The 25,496-nt window shown below is 37.0% G+C and overlaps 1 protein-coding gene across 2 annotated transcripts in view; it reads right to left on the reverse strand.

The window, feature by feature from the left end:
• SLC25A21 (solute carrier family 25 member 21) overlaps positions 1-25,496 on the reverse strand; it is a 212,907-nt gene that overhangs the window by 20,043 nt on the left and 167,368 nt on the right. For both annotated transcript variants that reach the window (XM_008924983.2, XM_018082998.1), the window contains one exon: positions 4,755-4,821. In XM_008924983.2, coding sequence (XP_008923231.1) covers positions 4,755-4,821 — 67 coding nt within the window. The remainder of the gene's footprint in view (positions 1-4,754; positions 4,822-25,496) is intronic.

A 25,496-nucleotide genomic window follows, 5' to 3' on the forward strand; every position in this document is an offset into this window, starting at 1 on the left:
TATCATAGGTGTTATTACACATAATTTTCACATATGGAACAATGCAAGGCCTGTAACTACAGCTCACTATCTGTGAGTCCTATAATCTGTCCAAGAAGTATTCATGTCTTTGCGTGCTAAAAAAAGTGGCTTCTACTCAGCACGTCCAGTATATGGGAATGAACAACAAAAACCCGTCACAGTTTCACCAAGACTGCATTAGTGCAAGAGTTGACACATCCCAGTATAGCAGAAGTAAATAAACAGAACCTCTGACTTTCCTGCCTACTTTCAAAAGTTGAACTGTAACACTTGATTAGTTCAGAGCAGGTTGATTCAAAGAAAGGTGGGATACTCTGAAAGTCTGCGCATTTTATGGCCACGCAAGAGGCTGTGATCCCTCCGTACAGCACCTGCCCATGCAGGAAGCAATCCGACTGTTTCACCACAAGAGGAAGGCAATGGGCAGTGAGGTCAAGGGAGATGTGGGAATCATAAGAAACAAAAGGGAATAGAGTTTTTAAGACAAAACAGAAAGACTGGGTGACCTATGCTGGGTCTCAGCCAAAGAAGACAAGCTTTGTCCCTCAGAGTTTAGTTACCACAGACCAGTTAGAGCAGCTCTTCCATAAACTACATGTACATGAACATGCATAATAAACACCACATTTTCTTTTAAACTTGTTTAGAACCTTGTCCTATGGCAAAGTCAATAACATTTTTCAATCAAGACCTGCTTCAAATGAAGTCACTGGAATCACACTAAAACTATCAGGAATCAGGTGTTAATGCATTAATAATGCCAATGATTTAAAGCAGGAGGGAATATATTTGAATAATTATGCAAAATCAGAGTGTTAGATTCTGAAAATTGAAGGGTTGATACTCTGGTCAGTGAATAGATTCTTTTTTATATATTCAGTAGGGATTATTAAGATTATTATATAATTTTGCAGAAAAGGTCCTAGAATTGGGGCCCAGATTTTAACTGCTTTCCAAATAGTGTTTAGAATGAATATTTAGCTTGCAAACATCCTGAAAATATGTTTAAAATTGTTGCACTAGCCTTGACATTAATCAGAAAAGATAGTACTTAAACTGTAGGTCTATCTTTTTTGGACAACTGAAGACATTTTATAAGTAAAAAGAAGTCTCTGACAAAGTAGGTGGGTAAGCCGCTTCACTGAGCTAAATTGATTTCTTATTGTGATAAAGTTTGCTTTTTTGTCTCTCCAGAATCTTTCTACTCATTGTTACCCTCCTAACCTTTAATGGAATTTCTGGTATTCCTTAATGTTTTCCACAGTGTTGCAGATCTGTAAAATGGTTGTAATAAAGGCAGAAATACATTACCTAGCAATTTTTTGGTCTTTAAAATGTTACCTTTAAAAATCAATAGCTTCCTAAAGCCATAAATTAAATAATACTTAATAGTAACTATGTTTTACATATTTTTAAAATAAAACAAGTCAATAACAATAAAACTCAATATAAATGCTGCTGTGTGTACTAGGTAGGCTAGTAAACATACAATTTTGCCCCCCAAAATTATCTTACTGTATCATACAAATTTATATAATGTGTGTCCACCCAAAATATTTTTAAAAACACAGCATGATTTCCTCTTTTCATCTACAGTTGGGTTAATAGTTCTGTACAAAAAAAAAAAGAAAAAAAAAAGAAGAAAAATTTCTCAGAATAAATGCATTTAAAACATACTTTTGTGTATATAATAACCAATATTGTCCATCTGGCAAAGATACACTTTAATTGAAGTTACAAAGAAAATAGCCAAAGTACTTACCAGATGTCTCAATAACTCTAAGGTAAAAATACATGCTTGAAACAAGATGTCTGGGAACACATGAACAATATAAATTTGCCCCAAAAGTTCATCTGTTAACCATTGTATTGGCATGATCATTTCTTTGCTCCAAGTTCAATCTAACAGAAAGTTATAAACTTTGACTTTTCATCTTCCAGAAATACCAGCTTTCTTTTTAGGAGGGAAATAAAAGGAGAGAAAAAAAGAAACAGCAAGACAGACATGAGAATAGAGTTTACTAAAAATGGAGCTGTATCTTCAACACTTAACTGGAAAACCAGGGCTAAATAACTTCATTTTAGTAGCTGTATTTTTATTTGCAAATATACACACCAGATAAATCCAAGATTCCAGTAGCACAAGTACATTTCTTAGTACAAAATCGCCCTTGTCCATTCTCTACACACTTTTATGACACTACAACTAGACGTTTTCCAAAAGTTCAAACACAAATCAAGGCTGCTGGAACCTAGAAATTGCCTCTCTGCCTCTTGTGATTTCTCAAGTCTCAAAATCATTGGCCTGATTGTAATCTCACTGGTCAGTTTGGCAGTGGAGAAGGGACAGCTTGAGGCCTGCTAAGATGAGGAAAGCTATTAGGAAAATAAAGGGTGGAGAGTGGGCTAAAGGAAGCTGTGACTTCTCCTTTGGGGTCATAGCCAAATAAAGTTAGTGGAAATTTGAGACAGGCTGGATTCTCTTCAGGTCAAAGCATGGGTACAAACTCCACTTCGGATATTAGAAATTGTATTGGCATATAAAATCTCACATTGAATTCCTTCAGTATCCAGGTTCTCACAAGGACATTACTGTCCTGCTATACTATGTTACTGAATTCTTCTAGTGTAGAATACAGCTGATGGCTCGAGGTAACCTAAAGTCATCCTGATGTCCTTGGAACTGCATTAAATTTAAAGGAATAGTGTAAATAATTGAAGAATTCAACTATTTAATTAGCGCCCCCTTCCTTCCCCCATTTAAACCTGATTCTCATGGTTGCAAAACACTCAGCCCTTACATAAATGTCCAAAAATTAGGTAGAAAGCAGCCCACTAAGGGAGCACCAGTAAGACATTAAAGGAGCTGTGAGCTTAAGATGTGCAAGAGGTTGAGAGAACTGTCTGTTTAGCCTGGAGAGAAGAAGGCTAGGATGATCTAATTACTGTCTTCCACCACCTAAAGGTTACACAGAGGACAAAGCTGAGCTTTCTCAGAGGCTGACAAAAGAAGCATGAGAGGCAATAGGCAAAAGTTGCAACAGCATAATTTGTATATAATTTGGATTGGATATAGGGCAAAATTCTTCATAGTGAAAGCAACTAAGAACTGAGGCAGGAGCACAGAGAGGCTGCAATCTCCATCCTTGAATATTTTCACAACTCTACTAGACAAAGTGTCTGAACAATGTGATCTAACCATGAAGTCAGTCCTGCTTTGAGCAGGAGGCTCCTCAGATGACCTCCAGAGATCCCTCCCAAATTACATCTTTCTACGATTCTATAATTATAATGAATATTGTGCAGTTTAAGCTAATTTAATCAATTTGAGTGAGAGAAAGTGATCTGAGATTTTTGGATGACTCAGGAGAAATCAAACCTGGGTTAGTATTTTAACTAAACATATGCTGGAATCAAAAAAGCACAGATTTACTTTGTCCTGTGTCAAAGGAAATGAAAGGGAGAGACTTGTGAAACATTACAGGATAAGAAAAGAAGTTATTCAGAATCTGCTAAATATCATCCATCTATCCTTCACTGCCACTTTGCTGCTAAATAGGACTTTGGTTTTCTTAGTTTCATTAAATAATTTCGAGGTAGGTGACATATGTCACTTGTATCTAAGATGCCAACGCAAACATGATGATGATACTACCAGAACTCCTCTAGGATTCTATTACAAGGTCACATCCTGTCACTTTATACAAATATTATTCCTCTGTAAAGGAATCGGAATGTGAATGATTAATTGCAGACTAAGGACCAGAATCATATGCAACCTTTTAAGAAAGAAACCAAAAAAGAAAGAAAGAAAAATCAAGACATTCTGTATAATAACTGCTTTTAGACACATTTGATGCAACTATGGGAAACTTCAAAGCTCTGAAGCAAAAAGCAAAGAAACATTTGCTCTTAACACGATGCTTTGATAGATTTAAAACTTTAAGATGACATGTTCAATAACTAGGTTTTAATTAAAAATGTTGCATGACAACTGAAAAAATTGATGTATTGAAGTATTTTGCTTAAGAATGTTACTAAAATCATGCTCAACAAATCAAGATAAAGGACAATAAAAGGAAATCAGGTCAGCATTTGACAGCACATACACTTTGGTAGACTAGCATCTAGTTCAACTGTAAGAGAGCTGGAGTAAAATGTTCCTTGCACAATGAGGAATTGAATCCATTACTGTCTTCAATCTGTTAAAAAGTAAGAGTAGGGAGTAGAGCACTCTTTGGAGCACAAGAAAAGTCTGGGCAGCACTTCACACCTACAGATATACTACTTCAAGTTACTGAGTGAGTATTATTTAGTGGCTTCTTTAATGGCTTTTTGTGTTAATTTATTAAGCTATTAGTTGTTTTGCAAGATGCTAGGCATTTTCAGTAAAGGAAAATATCTAAACCACAGGTAATTATGAGGCTAAAATAACACTTAAACTATTTTATTAATTTCTTGACAATATAGAATAATTACAATTTTTTTCCTGTAACATTGGATATACAGGTCAAAAATAGCTTAGCATCTAAGATCCTTATCCTGCACTCCTTAATCAAGGAGAGTTTTTATTGTACTATCAACAGGAAACTTTCCTCCTAGTAAAAATCAGAGGATTAATATGCCAAATAAGTTTAAGATTCTAATTTCAATCAGCAGGGGATAAATAAAATGTTTTACAGCTGCCACTGTCCCTGCCTACATTTTTAAAGGAGGAAGCTTGGAATTTTTACCTTCACCGCCCTTTTGGGTGTCTCAGCCAAGACAGGAGGAAATATTCCTTTGTAGAAGCCAAGTAATCTATCAAATAAAAACAAAGAAATTATTTTTGTATGGATAAAAAACATATCATTACCATACTGCCAATTTTATTTTCACTTTTGAGTAAAACAACGAACTTTTCAGCATTTCCAGGCATACAGACAAATAATGATACTCTCTGCTTACTTGCTAAATAACTAATATGATACCAATTATACCACGTGCTGGTGAGATGATATAAAGAACTCAGCAATGAATATGTAAAAATTAAATCCATTTTTTTCTGAGTAGACAAGAAATTGTGTTTAAAAGGAGAACAGTTTTGACAATGATAAGGAAGTATTATTTCATTGTTTTAAACTTTTTTGACACAGCAATGATAATATTAAAAAAATGAAGTCACAAAATACAGATTTGAAAAAAACTGTGACTGCAGCAAGTTGCACACAAAAACCCTCATGTTTACATGCTAGGGTAAGACATCTTTTAAAATTTAGTTTTAACCCCTCTCAAAATGTATAAATTTTTTTTTGGCAACTTAGTTTTAACACAAGTTAGCTATTCACAGAGCCATAACAGAATGTATGTACTTCACCTTGGAAAAAAATTTGGGCATTATCTTGCCACTGTACTCACTCAGGTCTTTGTCCCTCTCTTGGCCTGGTTCTATAAACACCTAAGGATTTTACAGTAGCTGCTGACTTCTGGAGCTGGCCCGAAGCCAAAGATTTTCTTGTTGCAGTGTTTTGCTTTGCATCATCTCAATTTTATGTCTATCTATCTATATAGATATACAGCCTGCTACAAACATACATGGCATTTGCAGGCAGCCTGAGCTCTGCTTACAAGGCCAATATAGATGCATAATGCTGTGTCTTGGGAATGCTTTAAATGACAGGTAGTTCTCAAAATCCCCATATGAGGCAAAAATAGACATAATTCTTGTCTGCTAGGTCTTCACACTAACTTAGATTGTGCCTGGGGAGGGTTCAGAAAGGAATCTAATGGAATCACCAAGAAGAATCATAGAATCATAGAATCATCAAGGTTGTAAGAGACCTTCAAGGTCATCCAGTCCAACCCAGCACTACCACTGTAACCCCTAAACCACATCACCCTAAATCATATCACCCAGTGCCAAATCCAGATACCTCTTGAACACCTCCAGGTATGTTGCCTCCACCACCTTCCCAGGCAACATATTTCAATGCCTGGTCACCCTAACAGCAAAAAAATCTTTTTCAGATATCTAATCTGATTCTCCGATCTTAGCTTAAGGCTATAAGCTACCTTGTTATCCAACAAGAGCATATCTTACAACTTATTAATCTTCAATTTATACACATTTATTCAGGACTATAAGAGGATTCCACGTACAAAAAAAAAATCACTTTTTAAAGCAAAGCATTTCTGTCTTTTTAAAATATTGAAAGGTGGTAGCGTTAGCATGTGATGATTAACCTTTCCAAAGCAACCTACTATTTGGAATATTTTTGCAGAATGTGTAAGAGTCATGACATTAATAGATTCTCCTATAGTTATTCTGTGAATGTCAAAGGAAAACAATTAAAATAATATTCCCCACATGAATGTAAAATGCCACAAATGTTATACCATTTTTCCCTCCCTTCTTTGAATGCTTTTCTGGAGTTTTCTTCTTAAGCTTCTCCAATATCAGTGACATAATTTAGGCCTTGTAAGATTCTCCAGGGTGGAAATCTTGCTTATCCTTCCTCTGAGGTAAGCAAGTTATGAACTCCAGCCCATGATAAAAGGATACTTTGAGCATTTTATAAAATTATGGTTTCATGACAAAATAATGAAAGTCCTTGGGTAGGAGATCTAAGGAATTCAGTTGAGTCATCAGGTGTTTCAGTCTCTCCAGTCTCACCTTCCACACAAAACTAATTATATATATGTATGTATCTATTAATATAGATATGGATATACCTATAAATACCTATAGATATAGATATAACAATATAGATATACTGGATCCATAGAAACACAGAATCATAGAATGGTTTAGGTTGGAAGGGACATTAAAGATCATCTAGTTCCAAACTCCCTGCTATGAGCTTGGAACCTTTCACTAGATGGGCTACTCAGACTCCCATCCAGCCTGGTATTGGTCTTTATTCTTAGTACTGGTCCAGTCTTACTCTTTAAGGTTCATGCATATTCAGAGTATATTGTTGATTCAGCAATTGAAAGCTATTGAAAAATCAAATAACTTCAAGCATGCAATCCATACATTTTAATGTGAGTTCAAACTGAAACTGAGGTCCAAGTAGGATCAGCTACAAGAACACAGATCCCTATAAACACTTTATTCCTTTCAACTCAGTCTAAACCCCTGAAAGCATATCTACAACAGGCATCCTGTTTGGAATTTCTAGTACTACGCATGATTGGAATTGGGAAACAAAAAGTCTTCCGCTGCTCTGCTCACAGGTGTAGCTCTGACTATAAAATGTGAGACCCAATCTTGGTCCAGATTTATGTAAGAGATATATAAGCAGAGAAATATGCAGTGTAAAGCAACAATTCAGTTCTAAAAACACACAGCAACATTACCTATCCTTACACAGCAGGACAGATTCCTTTTCCAGGTTGCCTTTTTGTATACTCAAAATGTATGCAGCTACTGCATATATAAACTGTGTAACATTCCCATTGTCTCTGAGCATCTCAGGGAAAACTTTTCAGAGAAAATGTGGAGGGGAAGGATAAGACAGGAATTCAAGCAATAGATTTGTCATCTCAGCAATCCTGTGGGGCAGATGGTCACTTTTAAAGAGTAATTCAGCATTCTCTCCCAGTTCAGTGTCAAAATACCAGTGATGCAGATGATCATCACACCAGGTGAACAGAAAGTGGATTATTTGAAAGTTCTAGAGAAATGGGAACTGAAAATATAAAAAGCAATTATCCATTTCTTCTCAATCACAGAACAGTTGAGGATGGAAGGGACTTTTGGAGATGACTTGGTCCTTGAATACTATCCAGGTTTTCTAGACCCCTCTATCAGGGGACTTTTCCATGCAGATTCATGAAGAATTTACAGTCTGTTCTCCTGAAGTCTAGGGTTGTGAACTTTTTGCCTTGCTCCGTCTTCTCAGGTTCCTGAACTCCACCATCTCGTCACAACAATTAAGGCTTCATTTGACCTTCATTCCAATGAGGCCTTCCTCATCTGTGTGTTGGAGCTCCAGCAGAACACCTCTCCTCATTGACTGCTGTGTGTCAAGAAGTTATCATTACTGTTCTTAAGTAACCTGATCGGTTGCTTATGCCCTGCTCCTCCAGGAGGTATCAGGGGATTGAAGTCCCCATGAGGATCAGGGTCTGGAAACAGGAGGCTGCTTCTTTGGGTCTCATCTGCTTGTTCTTCTTGATCAGGTAGCCCATAGGAGACACCTACTACCAAGTCATCGCTGTAAGTCTGCTCTTTAACCCTTACCCATAAGCTCTCATCATTAATCCTCATGCACTTGGTAGTAGTTGCTCTCTCTTTTTCTTCCTGTCTGTGTTCCTCCACTGCAGCACACCAGTCCGTCCACGGCATCTCTGGAATCCCAACAAAATCCTACCCCTGAAGCTGCACACAGACCCCTAATTCCTCATGTTTATGTCCCATGTTGTGTGCCTTAGTATGCAGGCACTTTGAAGAGACTTCCTCATGCACATGCAAATTCTTGAGGTGACCCCACTTGAGCCTGTTTTATTCACTCTGTGTTCCTCCTTGTTCACATCATCCCAGGCACTTAGCTTGTCAGCCTGTACATCTCTCCCTCAGACCTGCAGTAACTCTCTCCCTCCCCTGTGGCTCCTAATTTAAAGCCCTCTTTACCAGGTCAGCCATTCTGCAGCAAAGATACCTGTGCAAAGATATCACTGTGCATGTCATGTCAGGTTGATCTGCTTATTGCAGCTGTAAGGTTGACATTGAAGATTTTCTGCTGTAGGAATCTCTACCATGAACCAGGACAACCCACAGAACCTATATTGATGGCTCTATGAATCCCTAAAATGTGAAGGAATCTGTAAATGAGTTTCAATGCTTTACTCCTTTCCAATGTGGAGGCAAATCTCATCATGAAAAACAGACAGGAAGGAGTTAAGGTCTATTCCTATGGAACATATTAAGTTTAGAAATCTAAAAACACATGAAAACTTTGAGGATATACAACCATATATGCAATATGTAATTCAGTAAACATGGTAAGAACTAGTTCAGTATTTAATTATGAACTGTGGTTTAGGGTTTTTTTTCCTTCCTGATTTGAAATAGAAGCAGAAAAAAGTTAGGAAGCACAGCCAGTGAGATGAAAGAAATAAAGGAAAGGAGGAAGCAGAAGACAATCCCATCTCATCACTGCCTATTGTCATCTGACTAATTTTTTGCACAAAGCGTAGTCTCTTTTAGAACCTGCTGTGCCTGAGGTGGAGGTCCAGCAGCTGCCCCCAACTTTTCCAAATAATGCTTTGCAAATTGTGTCCATTAGAGATACAATTATCTGAAATTTTTGTAGAGTGAACTATTTACTTAATTTTGAAAAACTAGCATGACAGTAACAAAAACTTGAATGCCTTTGCCAGTCAGAAAGTACATACACGCACAATGATCTTATACTTCTCTTTTGCTTGGTCAACAACACTGAGTTAGCCTACTTGCTCTCAGTGTATAAAATTTTTCAAAGGCAATTAATGAATGGTGATGATGCTTCACATCTGAAAGATATCATCACCTGGATTCAGGCCTTCCCTCAGAAAACTAGTTCAGAAAGATTATGGAACAGCAGTAGCAGCAGTAATCACTGCAGGGTGTAATAGAAGAGAGGGGACGTGACATCATATCCCTTGCTAGAGACACTGGAAAGAACAAATAAATTTCTAACAGAAACACAGCTACATCTTATTTTGTTTCAGCGTTAAGGGTCTAAATGAACATCACCATTCAATTGTATTCTGGGCATGATCCCAAACTCATCTTTGCAGCAGTTGATTTTGAATCACTGCAGTCAATCATATCTTCTCTATTTGTACTTTCAGGCTTTCCCCATCCTTCTGGTTTCCATTTCTTGTTTGGAAGCCTTGAGTCATTCACCCTGGCAAGACGACCAACCTAAATCAGTTATTTTCTCCGAATTACACTGAAATTGGGATCTTGCTCTTGTTGTTTTCTTCTTCTGTCTTTCACATAATTTTCCCTTTAAGGATCTAATAAAGTTGATTGAAGGCATAAGCACAATATTCCCTTTCTTCTATTGCTGTCAAATCCAAGGGACTTATCCACATTGTTTTATAATTGAAACAAAAACCTCTTAGGTCCAATTCGGCTTTCATTACCTCTGCATTATCCCAAGTATAAATAAAAGACCTGGGTTTCATGACCACATCACTTACATTAAACAAATGCACAACTTTCTGATTTTACAAAATGTTTTATTTCAACAAAGGGAAGGAATTTTGAAGACATGATTGGTAAAAAGATGGGTGTTCTTCAAAAAGAGGAAGAAAATATGTCTAAATATAATGAAATTTGCTTAGAGTTTCATCTATACTAGGAAAAAGGTACCTTTTAATTTCATGGTATGTAGCATGCTGTGAATTTATTATCAACAGAAAGTAAACAACTGAAAACAGGGCAATATTAACTTTAACATAGCTGTTATTGTGACATGATCTTTGTGTTGTCCTAGCTGGAGATACAGATTTAAAATTCCCAGAAGTGCTTAGTGAAGGCAGACACAAATTAGTACCTATCACTGAGAAAAAGGGACATATTTAGCCAAGTATTTTAAGAGCTGCAAGTCACTAACCAGTTCACACATGTCATCCACCCTCAATCACAGGATCTGCAACTCTTTGCCCAGCTGAAGAGGGATGATATAGAGGAGGCTGGGTTTCATTCTGGGATAAGTGGCACAGAGTTTGGCATCATTGAAAAGATATTAGAGGTTTGACAAGTTCACAGAAAACCAGGCTTGGAAACTTCATTGCTCTCCAAAAAGCTTTTTTTGTTCCTGTGAAGTATGTTATGTAAATTATTCTACTGCAAATGTAAAATACACATCTCTACAGGAACCTTATATAAAGCTATCAATGACACAGCTAATCAGGCTTCTGAATTTCTATTAGGCAAATATATTTCTTTATTTATTCTGTGTCTGCTATATTATTTATGCTGTGTCTGATATCACAGAAGCACAGAATCAACTGAGTTGGAAAAGACCTCTGAGATCATCAAGTCCAACCCTGACCCAACATCACCCTGTGGTTACTAGACCATGGCACTAAGTGCCACATCCAGTTTCTTCTTAAATACCTCCAGGGACGGTGAATCCACCACCTCTGGGCAGCCCATTCCCATGTCTGATCACTCTCTCTGTAAAGAATTCCTTTCTAATGTCTAACCTAAACCTCCCCTGGTACAACTTAAGACTGTGCCCTCTTGTCCTACTGCTGGTTGCTTGGGAGAAGAGACCAACCCCCACCTGGCTACAACCTCCTTTCAGGTAATTGTAGAGAGCGATGAGGTCTCCCCTGAGCTTCCTTTTCTTCAGGCTAAACAACCCCAGCTCCCTCAGCCTCTCCTCATAGGACTTGTGCTCCAGCCCCTTCACCAGCCTCGTTGCTCTTCTTTGGACACTCTTCAGCACCTCAGCGTCTGAGGGGCCCAGAACTGGACACAGTACTCAAGGTGTGGCCTATCTAGTGCCAAGTACAGGAGCAGAGTCACTGCCCTAGTCCTGCTGGCCACACTATTCCTGACATCTGCCATTTTAGATTCTGATTCTAAATACTAAATACTAGGTCCTTATTTTCACAACATATTTCCCTTTTTTTTCACTGAGCTTTCATTGCAATACATTGGAATTAAGGAAAAACATAAATTTTTTGCAGCAAGTAAATGTAATACAGAATCATGTTACCATGTGCCTTTAGTAACACTGATGTTATACTATATGCTGAAAGAAGACCAAGTGTCCAGCTGTAAGAACACTAGAAGCAGACCAATTAATGAAAGAAATCCCTCAAATAAGATAAGACAACACAGAGTATGAAAAGTGACTAGTAAAAAAGGAAGAGACTGTTGGTGAAAGCTATTAGGATAATTCAGGAAAGTACTAAACAGTGGAGAAACTGGCTCAGAAACAATCAGACTGGCCAAGAAATGGATTAATAATCAGCATCAATCTACCTCACTTACTCAAAATGACAGTCATCAACATATTTACTGCATGTGGGTCAGATTATGAAGTTATTACGATCCATCATCCATGTGACTGTTATTCTTACTGAGAAATGAGTCTTCCATCCATGAGTTTTAATCACCTCTGAATCTCTCGGTCAAAATCCTTGCTAATTTTTTGGCTTAGAAAGCTGCACTCTAAATTTATGTGAGTTACAGGACACAAATATAAATTCTTCAAGAAAAGGTAAGATGAAACCTTCTCCTTCCTTACTTATGTCTATAGCAACAAAAAGAGTAAAAAAAGGGATCTTTGTTAAAATTTATTTCTATTCAAATAATTGTCTTTTTTACTTTTATATGCATTTTTACTTCTATACTACATGTTTTTCACATGCTTTCTGTGTTTTACTATACCCAAGCAGCTAAGAAAAAATAATCTAGGAAGGTTAAGGTGTAGCCTTGCTTTGTAACACAAAACAAAGCCTCAAAAGTTTCCTGTGTGTGCAAAAAGAACATATTTTTCTGGATATTTTCCCCCAAGGATGATTAGAAATTAATAATTTGAGTGGTACACCATTACCATGTACTGCTTGAGTAACAGATTAATGTGAATTAAATTAAATTGGATTTTTAAAAATGGAGATATGCTTACACCTCCAGCTATTACCCTGCAAGTGCCAGGGGCCTGTGAAGCTGGGTGGACACTGCTGCCGAGGGAGTTATTGGGGTACCTGAGAAGATAGTGATGCTGGTGGGTGGGGAGACAGGACTCTGCCAGCTGCAGCACACTCTACTTGCTCTCACTGCTGCCAGCCCGGTGCAGGAGCAGCAGCACTTGCTGCGCAGGGCTCCCTGACACCACTGCTTGTGCCTTCTGAACACTTCTCTTGTTGTCTGGCCCCAACACCAGTGAACAAAATACCAGCTTCGCCCATGCTTCTAAGAAGCCTTAAGCTGGTCTGTTTGGTGTAATTCCTCTTGAAATCAGTGCAAATGGCAGCATTATTATCACTGGCAGCTGGTCTGGGCTCTTACAAAATTACCTGCATGTAATCACTAGCTGGGCTGTAGAGTGGGTCTACATGTCTCATTTCTTACAACTGACAGCATTTCTTCCCCCAAAGACTTTCCATCTAGCTACCCCTTTGTTTGCAAGAGGAACAAGCTACAGACATGCCAAAACAGCTTTGCCTAGAGCTTCTGAAACAGAAAAATTCTTCATTGCATTTTGGATTGTCAGAACTGGCAGACTGTTTCATTTGTACAGAAGTTTTAGTTGTTCAAACACTAGAAGAGAATTTATGGGGTTTTTTTCTCCTTTTGCCAACAGTACTGCCATAACTGGTATGACAGGAAGCAGTCTTTGTGTTAAAGTAGCTCCACACCTATGTCTATTGAAGCTAAAGAATATAAGAAAATGATTCTTAATTTTGATATCAGAGGAAACAAAAATAGATTTTTGGGGATATGTGCTTAGAAATCTATGCCAGACACTAAAAAAAGAAAATCACAGAGAGGATACTTAGATGTGTTTTATAGAAAGAGTGGCAGCATTTCTCTGTTAAACTGATGCTGTGATTCATTAAATGAAAAATCATGAGATGAGCAAAATTTCTGTGCTTGCCCTTGCAATGTGTCTTACTTAAATTGGTTGTGACTTCATAAAAATACAACATTAAGTTGTTTTAATTTCATCAGAAAAAATGTGGTTCAGGAAGGAAACTTTTGATTGCAAGTCAATGTTATCCTTCATTGGAATAAGTTATACTCTTCAATATCCACATCCGTAATCCCTAGGGAGTTATATGACTCCATGTATTCTTTCCCATCTGCTAGTTAAATTTGAGATTCAAGAGGCTTTCAGTGTCATTATACAGATTAGTGACTCTCCCAAGAGGACTCTAGGTTCATGATACAGTGAATAACTTACAATGAGATTCTGAAGACCAACTTTCAGAGATCGTTTTGTGTTTGTACGAGTTTTGCACCTGCAATTATTTGTGCTTGTAATTTAGGTTAGTTAGATGTTTTTAACTTACAGATGCAATCAGTGATGTAGATACTTAAACTGAACTGAACTTCAGGCAACCACAACTGCAGGTGCAAAATTTTGTCTGCAATTATTCGAATCCATAAACACATCCATCTTCTGAAGTCTAAAGTAAATCTAGGCCAGTAGTGGTTTTATAAAGTGTTTTTAACAAACTAAAAAATGTGCATATTTTTCCCAGTTCTGAAAAAAATCTCAAAACAGCTCTTTTTAGCATTAAAGAGAATAGAGCATCATTGAATATATACAAACATGCACATAATAAATAATTTTATTTCATTTTTTAGCATCTTGACCTTTGGGGTATTTTTCTTACTTCCTTTACAGTATCTGTATCAGGAAAATAATAAAATATTCCTGATTTTGTAACAGCAATACTGTTAATCGTTGCACCAGTAGACAGCTAAAGTCCTATATGCACTGAGTTTAAAGTGTGCAGAATTTGTAGCACTGCTTAGGTAGTGAACAGCACCATGAACATGTACACATACTGGCATTTGAATTTCCACCTGTGATATCTAGATGTGTCACAGGACTGAAAGGTATTACCACACAGATGTGTGAGGAAACTATCTAAAGACAGACACAATACTTGTATGTGTCTCCAAAATGAGATTCAGTTGTAAGAAAGTCATTAGAAAGATTTTAAGTACTCGGAAGCAAGAAAATTATTCCTTGAAAAGCAGATATTTCTTACAGTTATTGTAAGAAACTACAACACTTACTGTCCCTAGGTACAGGGACTTCCCCTAAGTACAGAGACAGTGTCACAGGTCTTTTTATCCACTAGAGTGCCATCATGCAGTGCCAGTGTGATACAGTGAGGGCACAGGTGCAAAACCAAACTTCAGTGCCTTGTTCCAGACAGCTCATTGCAGGCTAGGTTACACTGTCATATGAAGATCTGCATTACAGATGTAGGAGCAATGCCCTCCTATTCCTCATTCCTTAAAATGCCCTAAAAATACCATATGGGTTAATACATTTTCCTTAATGTTACTCCAATCCAAGAACAAACAGAATGGACAGTTAATACTGACTTTTTTTTTTTTTTTAAATCACAATATATTTTAAACATGAAAGCTCCCATTTGAGTTAATATGCAGCAATGCTTCCACACAGATTCCATCTTTAGTACTCTGATAGTCCCACAGTATAATGACATTTATCTTGTCCTTCTCACACAATTTATAACATAAAGCACTATGATGTCATGTGATAACCTTTACGATAATAACTTTCATTCTGAGATTGTCAAAGAGAAAACGGACAAGCAAGGTACGGTTAAATGACTGAGAAACAAAGAAGATTTACCTAAGGATTCCAACTAAAATTTGACTGTTAGACTACTAGAAACATATTTTGCAAGGCTTTACACCAGTGGTGTACTCTAATATAGTTACTGATGGAAAACCTGCTGCAAGATTGTGATGCGGATATACGTAAATACTTTTTGAGACCAGATCAACATGCAAGAGAGATGTGTGAAGAACAGTGTGAAAGTTGCTCTCCTACTTATTATTAATTCCTAATTATCCTAATTATTATTATTGCTACCTACTACTCAGTGGTCTACTTTTATGTAGCCATGCCTCACCTGCCAACAGTCTCCTCATCTGCATAGACATCTGTAAAGAAACCTGTCAGAATTTTTCTCAAAAAGTAATGGAGTCTGTGTGTAGGTGATGTGGCAGTTTCTACTGGATTATTTATTCTTTAAAGAAGCTTGCAATGTGTTCTTTGAGCAGCAGACCTGCCTGAGCAGGTTTGACCTGAACATCTCTTTTGAAATGTTTTCTTTTTCTCAATATACTCTTCTGATCCAGCACTCCTTACAACTTGAATTCTTCTGCAGAAAAGAAATTTTGCCACTTCACCATTGAATAAACAAAACAAATGGACCCTCCCTCCTAAGTTACTTTAAAAACATACAAAGTATTTTACTTAAAAAAATGAACATGTAGCAAACCAAGTAAATGCAATACACTCTGTTTTACAGCCTATAGCATGCATTTTTTTGTGTCAAACCTTTCTGCATTTTATGACTTAAAATAATAGTGCCTTATAACCATCAATATGTCAAAAAAGTAATTTTGGATCAAATTTTATTTTCTTCTAGATCTCTAATTTTCTCTGCATTTCCAAAAGAGAATTGTTTTTCCTGTGTAGCTCACAAACATGCCACAAGGCTTGCTTGGTTACCAGCTCTGAACTGGATGTAGAACTCAGCCAGATTAGCTGGAGATTACCATTGCACCTCTGCAGCAGTATTGTTTGCCATGATCTCACATCTAAGCGTAATTGCAACTTGCAACCACATTACCTCCCTATTCACCATCATCAGAGAGCATTACAAAGTCAATATAAACAACACTAGGCATGACTAAATGATTGCCTGGTATTCTACAGAGTTGATTTAGAGACATGTGAAAACCTTATCTATGGATAGGACTGCCAGCAAGGACATAAGAACACATTTATGTTGTTTCAGCTAGGGTAAGGATAGCTTTCTTGCAAATCTGTCCCCAGAAGACAACTGTGGAAGACAAGAAAGTCTGTGCTACAAGGAGTTTTGCAAGGCAAGGGTGGCCAGAGAGCTCCAAGTGCAATGATTTCTACTGTAATTGTAGCAGGTCTTAAAGGAACATGTGGTAAAGTTTGGAGCACTGGGCATCCTCAGACAATGCTCTGAAAGAAAGGCATCTGACTCTATCAGCATTGATAGACAATGCAGTAGGTTCTTCTACGGGTTCTTTTTTGCTGTAAGGTAAAAATGCTGGAAACTCCTTGAGTGTCAGTGAGTTTTTAATAAAATGTGTGTCTGCAGTTCAAGAATGAAATACACAACTTATTATCTTGTACTGAAACTATGTGAAACTGGCAATACACTGAAAAAAACCCACAAAACTCAGCAGTGTAGACAACAGCCTTGTGTTCTCCTTTTGCGTTACGAAAATTCAGACCAGGATGACTCTGAGGCCAGCTGAAAATTATCTGAAAAGCTGCATAAATAAAAAAATGGAGAACTCATAAATTTTTAAGCAGTAGTACTTCTGAAAAGAGTAGTTTATCCTAAACTATCATTCTGTCATGATGCACTGATTGGTTTATGATGAGTTTTTCCTGTAGGGAAGAACATACTTTTTAGTAAACAAATTTTTACATTTTCTTGTGTAAAAGTGAGTAACAGAGCTCTTTATTTTAATATAGTTTATACCACATCTTTTGCAAAGAAGTTTTAAGAGAGTTTGGATGACATAACTACCCCTTTGCTTTCAAAGACTACATATTCCTCATTTTTTCCTTAAGCATTCAAGTCTTTTTTTTTACCTGTGGTTCTTTCTTTCTATTTTTCTGTTGCTTTTATCTATGAAGTCTATAAGCCCCAGTTCCGAGTAAAAAAACTTGGTACCATTAGTTTTCCAGAGGCAGAACTGAGCAGAGTACTCTACATTCAGGCTTTGAGCAAAAACAGGGAATCTAACTTGTGTATACTGATACATGTCTATTGTCTGATGCATATCTGTGCCACTGACAAACACAAACAGCCTTTCATGAATTGCACATTTTATTCAGGGTTTGTAACAGAAATGATTTTTTGATTTAGCGACACTTAAAAAATGGCTAAAGTATGTTCTGATAATGAATATCTAAAACTTACACATGGGGATATAAAAAATTATAAATAATCAATAGAGTGGAAAGAGAAATGTAATGTTTTCCATAATCTCCGGGGTCTGCCGTACATGGACCCCTCCACAAACTACAAAATATAAAGTAGTGCCTCATAATGTAATGAATACTTGTACTTTGTAGGAAAAGTACATTTATCATGTATATCCAGACAGAATGAGGCAGTGCATGGAGCCCTGGTACCACAGCTCGAGTCTGCTACCATTTGAGCCAAAGTAGAACTACATTAGCTGGCACTAACAGCAGTTCATTTATCCTGTCTGCAGCAAGCTACTGTAAGACACAGCCAAAATCACTTTTCAAGGAAAATGAATAGAGAAAGGAAGTAAGGAGAAAAATACAACTGTGTATTAAGTTTAGTGTATATACCTGTCTAGTTAATTAATTTTTCAAAATTTTTTAAGCCTCTGGGAATGCAGCTTTCCTATGAGACATTATCCTCAAATGGCACTATATCACAACAAGTCAAGCACATAGAATCATCTTAGAGATGACAAATAATGAAGTACTACTTGAGATTTTCAGCTTATTCACTCCATACTTGTTTGTGACGATGTGGTAAAAAAAATGCTTTGGATCTCATTTTTAACCATTTTACTGGACATCTGGTGTTTGCTGCTTAAGGTTTCACTATTACCAGGGTCACTGTAATTCTATAGCACATCTGGGCCAAATTCCCTGGCAGTTTTTAGTGATTTCTGTGGCAGTGAAAACATCTGTAGCTCTGCACAGTCCTACACATACAGAATTCTAAGGAGCTGCAGAATGTTCTTGGATCTTTTGCATTTCAGTGTCCAGGAAATTACCCACTGGTAATGGATGATCTTGCAGTATTTTGTTTTTTAATCTTCTGTGGGATATGTCCAAATCAAGTAAAACCACACAGATTCTAATCACCAACATTTTATTTTCATCAGTTATTAAAGAAAACACTGGTGCCTCAGTCTGCATGTTTTCAGGAGTACACACAGCCTTTGAAAACATTTTCTTGGAAGTGGGTGGACTGATGCAATGTGAAACTGGCCTAGTCACTGAAAATGTTGAGAACTGCAAAGCCGAGCCTCGAGAATTGAAAAGAAGAGAAATTTAGCAACAGTCTTGCAACAAAGGACCAGTCACAACATAATTCCTATCCTCTAAAGTAAAATCAGAGATTAAAAAAGTGGAGCACTATCATACATCTGCCATTATTGCACAATTGACTTTTGTGTTAAAAATCTTTTAACATTTAGTTATAGTATAATCTAAGTTTTGGTTATTTGTTTTAAAACGATACATTATTACTTGTTACAATGAAAGGTCTGTGAGAATGAGTTTTCTGAAAGAAATAGTTTCTTACTCCCCAGATTCTGAAGTATTTGCGCCAACTGGTTAGGACAAAATCAATATATTACAATTGCCTGGACTTGATGCAAAACTTTGCTTGCAAAACAACAAAAACCCCCCAACCAAACAAGCAAAAAGAAAATCCTAACACTGGGTTTCTTTCCAGTAGTGTAACATATCATTGATTAAACCTCTAGAGGAGTAAGCTAAATTTCTTCTGTTATTTGTTGAGTGACTGAACAGTTCTTGTTGTATGTGCTTGGACTGGCAAACAGAAACACTGGACAAAGTAAAATGTCATCTACATCTCAGCCTAATTCTTAATAAGAATTAAATGCTAAATTCTTAAGAATTATAGTAAAGATACTGAAGGAGGGCTATGTTACTGTTACAATGAATTAGCCTACAGCATTTTTTCAGCCTCAGAAAAGGTTTTTAAAGTAAAGTTTCAAAAGAAAATGCAGTATGGCAAGAGGATTATTTGGAGCTATAGCAAGGATGAACAATAATAAGCAATAGTAAGAGCAGTGAAGAACTGACAACCTGAGTATATGGACAGCAGCTTGGAGAGGAGAGCATAAGTATGCCTACTATAGGATTGAGGATCCATGACAGCAAATAGGCCAGAGAGATTTGAAACTCTTTTAAAAAGTGCACAAATAGCTGCATTTAGTAACTGCTTGTCACAGGGCAAGCATTCTTTCAGTGATGTACCAGGTTTAAGAAATGCCTACACTTTCCTAACAAAGCTTGCCCAAGATGCTCATACCATCTCCATACCACAGTCTTCCACACTCATTTGAGCTAATGCAGTTACCAGTAAAACCACACTGTACTCCAGATTACTGAAGAGTGGAGAAAGGAATTAAAAAAAAGGAAATGTTTGGAACAGTAAAAGTTAAGAAAAAGAGAAAGAAAGAAATGTATGTGGAGATGACATGACAAGAGCAGAAGAAGCTAAAATGTTGTACCTGTGATGGATGTGTAAGATGGATATAAGAGCATTTATGGTTTGAAATTTTGTTCAGGGTGATTGATGGGATGCTCAATAGGGATAAAACTCCCCTTTGCTTTGCTGTATTTGTTCTCATACAGATTAAACATGACATTGGTCTTGAACGCAGGAAGTATGAGCAGCAGGCTAGGTGGAATGCAGAGAACAGCCAGAAAGAGCAAGAGACGATGCCCAGAACAGGAAACTTATGACATTCCCTACCAGACTGAGGCAGAAATTCCTTCCTTACCCCCAGACTGTAAATAGGTAAAACTCTGAGCCTCCAACAATAAACCAATCCCCCTCTCTCCAAATGGATTTCCTTCTTATGTCGAAAGACTAATCCATGCTATCACATCTTCATCTGTATCTAATCATGCTTAAAAGGAAGGAAAAAAACCCCTCTCTATCATGCTTCTAGTCAATTGTGCATTAAGAAAAAATAATCCCTCTTGATCCCTGACAGTGACTTGCTGAAGCTCTGAAACATGACGTAAGTACAGTCATTACTGTAATGCAAACGTCCAAGTGTTATGGTAGTTTCAGGGCAGTGCAAGATTTCCTGTTCTCAAAGCTTAATACAAGACAGGGGATGAGTTATGAGACTAGAGTGCAAACTCAGAAGGGACCCCTTAGGATTCATCACATTACTTATATAAGTTTTCATCTAGAAACTACATAAAATAATATTTGGAAAGCCTTAAGTAATGGCCTTCCAGAAGAAGTCCTCCAAATGATTGTTGCAGGGTTTTTCGACATTGAGAGAAAACTGTGTTTGAAGGCTGCATTTGCTTAACATCAGATCCCAGGTACTTGTTGTGGCAAGCAAGGCTGAAAGCCTGTGAACTCCCAGGTGCCAGAAAATTTTTCCAGAGGTGAAAAATATTTCTATACATAGCAATCAAGTAACTTTTCAATATAGTCTTTCATGAACAGAAAAACTTAGCCGCTTTTATTTTATGACACAAGGTCTATCTTCCTCCCAGTCCAGTTTTGTAGACCTCTCAAATTTCTTCAGTATTTCTACATTCTCTTTGCAGTGTTGATTTAATTCAGTATTTTATCAGTTGTGCTACCAAAGTTATATAGAGAGGTAAAATTCTGTACTTCCTTGCTATTCCTTAGTTGCACACAGTATTTTTCTTTCTTCATGATTTAGGACTGCATGATCTTTTTTTCTATGGTACAGTTCTATGAGTTTCTGTTACGTAACTACCTTCAAAAATTAATTCTTTCAGTGTTACTGCTTCCTCAGACAATGTTGTCTGCATTGTTGATATAGCAAGTATAATCTCAATTTTGATACCCCCTTGAATTACTTTGTATTTGGTCATATGAAAATACATAGTGACCATGAAAATTGGGTCTTATTCTAAAACACTAATCTGTTCTCACTTACTGCTCCACCAGTTTTTGTGCCTATTGAAACAATTACCAACTTCATAAAGTTCACAGGGAATAAAACACAATACTGATTTTAAATGCTTATTTTAATGTCTACTTTCTGCATGTAGCTCTTTTTTTAAATTTTTTTTTTTACTTAAATTCTTAATTTTTGTTCTTTACTTGATTCAAAAATGTTAAGGGCTGGAATGAATTATGCATTTAATTCTAGAGATAACTATGGCTTTGAAGCATTCCCAAACCAAGCTTGAGAAAAAGATACTTTAACTGATAATGTTTCAGCATACATATTTAAAGTGCATGAAAGTATTAATTTCACTTCAGGGAAATTTTGAATTCTGTCATCTACTTGGCAGATAGAAAATTCACCCTGCTGCCAGAAAAGTCACCCTCCAAAGAAAACTGGGTCCAGTGATTCCACAAATCCAATTTAGTCCATTTCAAGCTCCATTCTCTATGTTGGTTTGTTGAGTGAGACAGACTTTTTCAAGAAATTATTTATATAATCAGTATTGAATACTATAGCACTGAAATCATGGAAGGTGAAGTCCTCTTATCTGATTTATGTTATCTAGGCAAATTTTTTTTTAGGTGTTGTTAATGAATAATGCCATCAACGATGGGAAAATGTATATACTCTTAAGAGTAGTTATCAGTTATTTATTACATACTGCAACAGATTATATAACTATTTTCTTTCCATCCAATAGTAACATGTGCCACTTTTCCTCCTTCATATTAGCAAAGGACTTCCTAGTCTTGATTACAGAAAATGGCTTATGAAAATATTAAAGAGCTAATATCATGGGGCCAGCTAGTTTTCAGTTGGGTAATCATGAAAGTAATGAAAATGGCTTGTGGAATTAAAGCTGAAGTTGTAAACTACAGTCTTACTGATAATAGCCTTACCAGTTCTCTACCATCTTCTAAATAAACCACTTAATCTACTTCATGTTGTTTTTCTTCATTTTGCACTCCAACTTATGCTATAATTACAGCCACGGTGAGACATTTTGGAGTCCATGAAGTATCTCCAAACCCTGGGCACTGCACCCACCCGTCCTCTAGTCAGCTGCCTTCGCCTTTTGTGTTCTCTGTTCTGTCTTCCCAGGTGGCAGCTGCAGCATCTGCGATTTATGTTTACCTCCAACAGCTCTGGCTATTCTTGAATTCTGGTTTCACCCACATTTGGGATAAACTAGCACTGCTGTCAAAGAGGAAATTATCCCACCTTCCTCATCTTCCTTTCCCAATTGCTCTGTCCTGCCTTCACACTACCCTGTCAATTCTCCTGGCAGAATTTTGTGCGACATGATGAACCAGATAAGGGGAACCCTTCCAGATTACCAATACATTTATTTTTTAATGGCCTGATCATTTTCCCAACATTTAAGACTTCTGACGAGGTGCAGAAGTGCATATGCTGGCACAAATGAGAGTGTGGCACAAAAGCAGGAACACACAGCTCTGGGCATGCAGCATACACCACTGCTTCTTCTGGTGAGTGTTGGTTTAAAACATTCATGAAACTATGGTTTTGGTTAGACAAAAATCAGGATGTAGCCTATTATGTTTTCCTCTTTAACTCTGAGTTTTGATGTATGGTTCACATCTTGCTATGTATTATACTCATCCAGCTGTGCTACAATAATGGCACCTCTACCCTCTCATCAGGCAGTAATTTTGAATTAAAAAGCCTCTTCTAGGGAGGTTTCTAAAGTACAACACATACCATCTCATGAATGTGGTAACCGATATGTCGACATTCCAGAGTGCTAAATAGGTGAGGATGTTGGCTTTCAGAAACAATCTCTTGCCAGATAATACTTCATTATCTGACAGACCATCTGGTTTCCAGTCCGTCAATGCTATATTACTACAGTCAGCTCTCTATGCTTGATTATTGCCTAACATTTGTATTACTTTGTAAATAACAGAACTCAAAAAAAGAAAGAATCTTTCAGAGACTGAGCAAGACAAATCACCACTTGCTCATGTACTTGTCCTTGTCATTTTTGGATAAGGGCCAAGCACTGGATTTTTCTCCATGTGACTTGTGAATTCAGAGTACAGCATACCCCATTGTTATCAGGAGAAAGATCACCAACTTTTAATTGCACAATATATATAAACACAGCTGGCCTCGTGACTCATTTCGTAATGCAATATGTTACTCCCTAAAATTCTGTTTCAGGTGTGACCTCAGGACTCTTTCTATTCCAGTTGTTGAAGTCTGAGATTTACAGTGACTCACTCCTAGACTACCAGGAATATTTAAAGGAATATTCCTTTTTTGGGGTTTCAGAAGGAATGTTTGACCTGTGAATGAGAAGCTGTATCTCCTGCATATCCTTTTGTTGTCTGTTCAGAGCATCCTGTTTTAAGAATGACTAATAAGAACAGTGAGAAGTTCATAATTCCATAAGCAATGATAGTTGATCTCTTTACAGTAAAATATATATTCTTTCAGTGGGAGGAATTGTGTGGGAACACAATGACATTACAAAACAAGATCACAAAGAACAATATTTGCTGCATTTTAAAAGGAAAATTATATATTTAATTAGAATAAAAATAGTGCTTTAATGCGGTTAATAATGGAATGAAATTTTTATAAATATTGTATTGGCTTCTAGGTGAAGCTTGTCCTCGATCCTCATTTGTTACCAGCTCTCAGAATTTGACTTTTGTGCATAAGTTCCCTTTCCACAGGAATCAGCAATCTTTTTTTTTTCAATAGTCATGCTAAAATTCCAGTTATTCTTCGGTAACTGATTTAGTTACCCCTAGAAATACATGGTCTAAGTTAAACACCTGGTTCAAAACTGAGATGTCTAAGGAAATTCTAGAGCTAAATAAATGAAACTCAGAGCAAAATATTTTTGGAAAAAGATTGTGGTTAGCTTCCAGTGAAAAATGCATAAATAAACAACTAAAGAAATGTTTACTGTTTTCTATATCTTTTTTTTCATAAATTGAATGCTTTTACAATGAGAACTCAAGGCACTAATGATCATGGTCTTATCAAACATGTTTGAAGTCCTTTTTCCAATAATGAAATACAAATATAAGAAAGTTATGGTAGAAGAAAGACCAAACTACTCCAAAATGTAGTTATAGTTAGATCAACTCTATCATAAATGTCTGTTTTAAATTTAATTGTTCTCCCTAAGTCAGGTCAAACACAAAAAAACAGGAAACAGAAATTAACTAGAATAACCTTTTTTTATTCCAGTTTACTACTCAGTGCCTACAAGACTCCAAAACAGATGCCTCTGAGCCTAACTTCAGTGAAAGCTGAATGACTAATTGTTTCTTGATTTCAGAACTATAAAATATTAGGTTAATGTTTTTGTAGAGACATACTATGCACCTCAGCAAAGGTGTAATAGCAGATACATACCTGGTGAAATCAGGTCAAGTTATGCTGTAGTGGAATGTGCCTGTTAAGCTGCACAAGAGGCAGCATGGCCACAAGGGATGATAATGGAGAACTAAAGCTCCATAAGTATCCTTCCAAGACCATACCAGGCTGCATTCATGCACTAGTAAAATAAGCAGAGATGCTGCTGCCCTGCCTCAGTAACATCTATAAAAACTTACTAAGAAGCACCATTCTTTACTTCTGCATTCAGTGCTGACAAGGACAAGAGGGCACGGTCTTAAGCTGTGCCAGGGGAGGTTTAGGTTGGATATTAGGAAGAAATTTTTTACAGAGAGAATGATCAGACACTGGAATGGGCTGCCCAGGGAGGTGGTGGATTCTCCGTCCCTGGAGGTTTTTAAGATGAGACTGGATGTGGCATTTAGTGCCATGGTCTAGTAACCATTGTGGTAGTGGATCAAGGGTTGGACTTGATGATCTCGGAGGTCTTTTCTAACCCGGTTGATTCTATGATTCTATGACCCTGCAGTGCGTATCTGCTTTTTACAGTAAGTTTTCTTTCCCAGCAAAACAAGAAATTCCTCTTCAGCAGCTGTAAATACTCCCCCCAGTGCTGCAGTCTCCACCACCAGCTTCTGCTGCTCCACAGTGTCAGTTTCCA

This window comes from Manacus vitellinus, unplaced genomic scaffold, assembly GCF_001715985.3.
Source record: "Manacus vitellinus isolate BGI_N305 unplaced genomic scaffold, ASM171598v3 scaffold_6_pilon, whole genome shotgun sequence".
Taxonomy (NCBI): domain Eukaryota; kingdom Metazoa; phylum Chordata; class Aves; order Passeriformes; family Pipridae; genus Manacus; species Manacus vitellinus.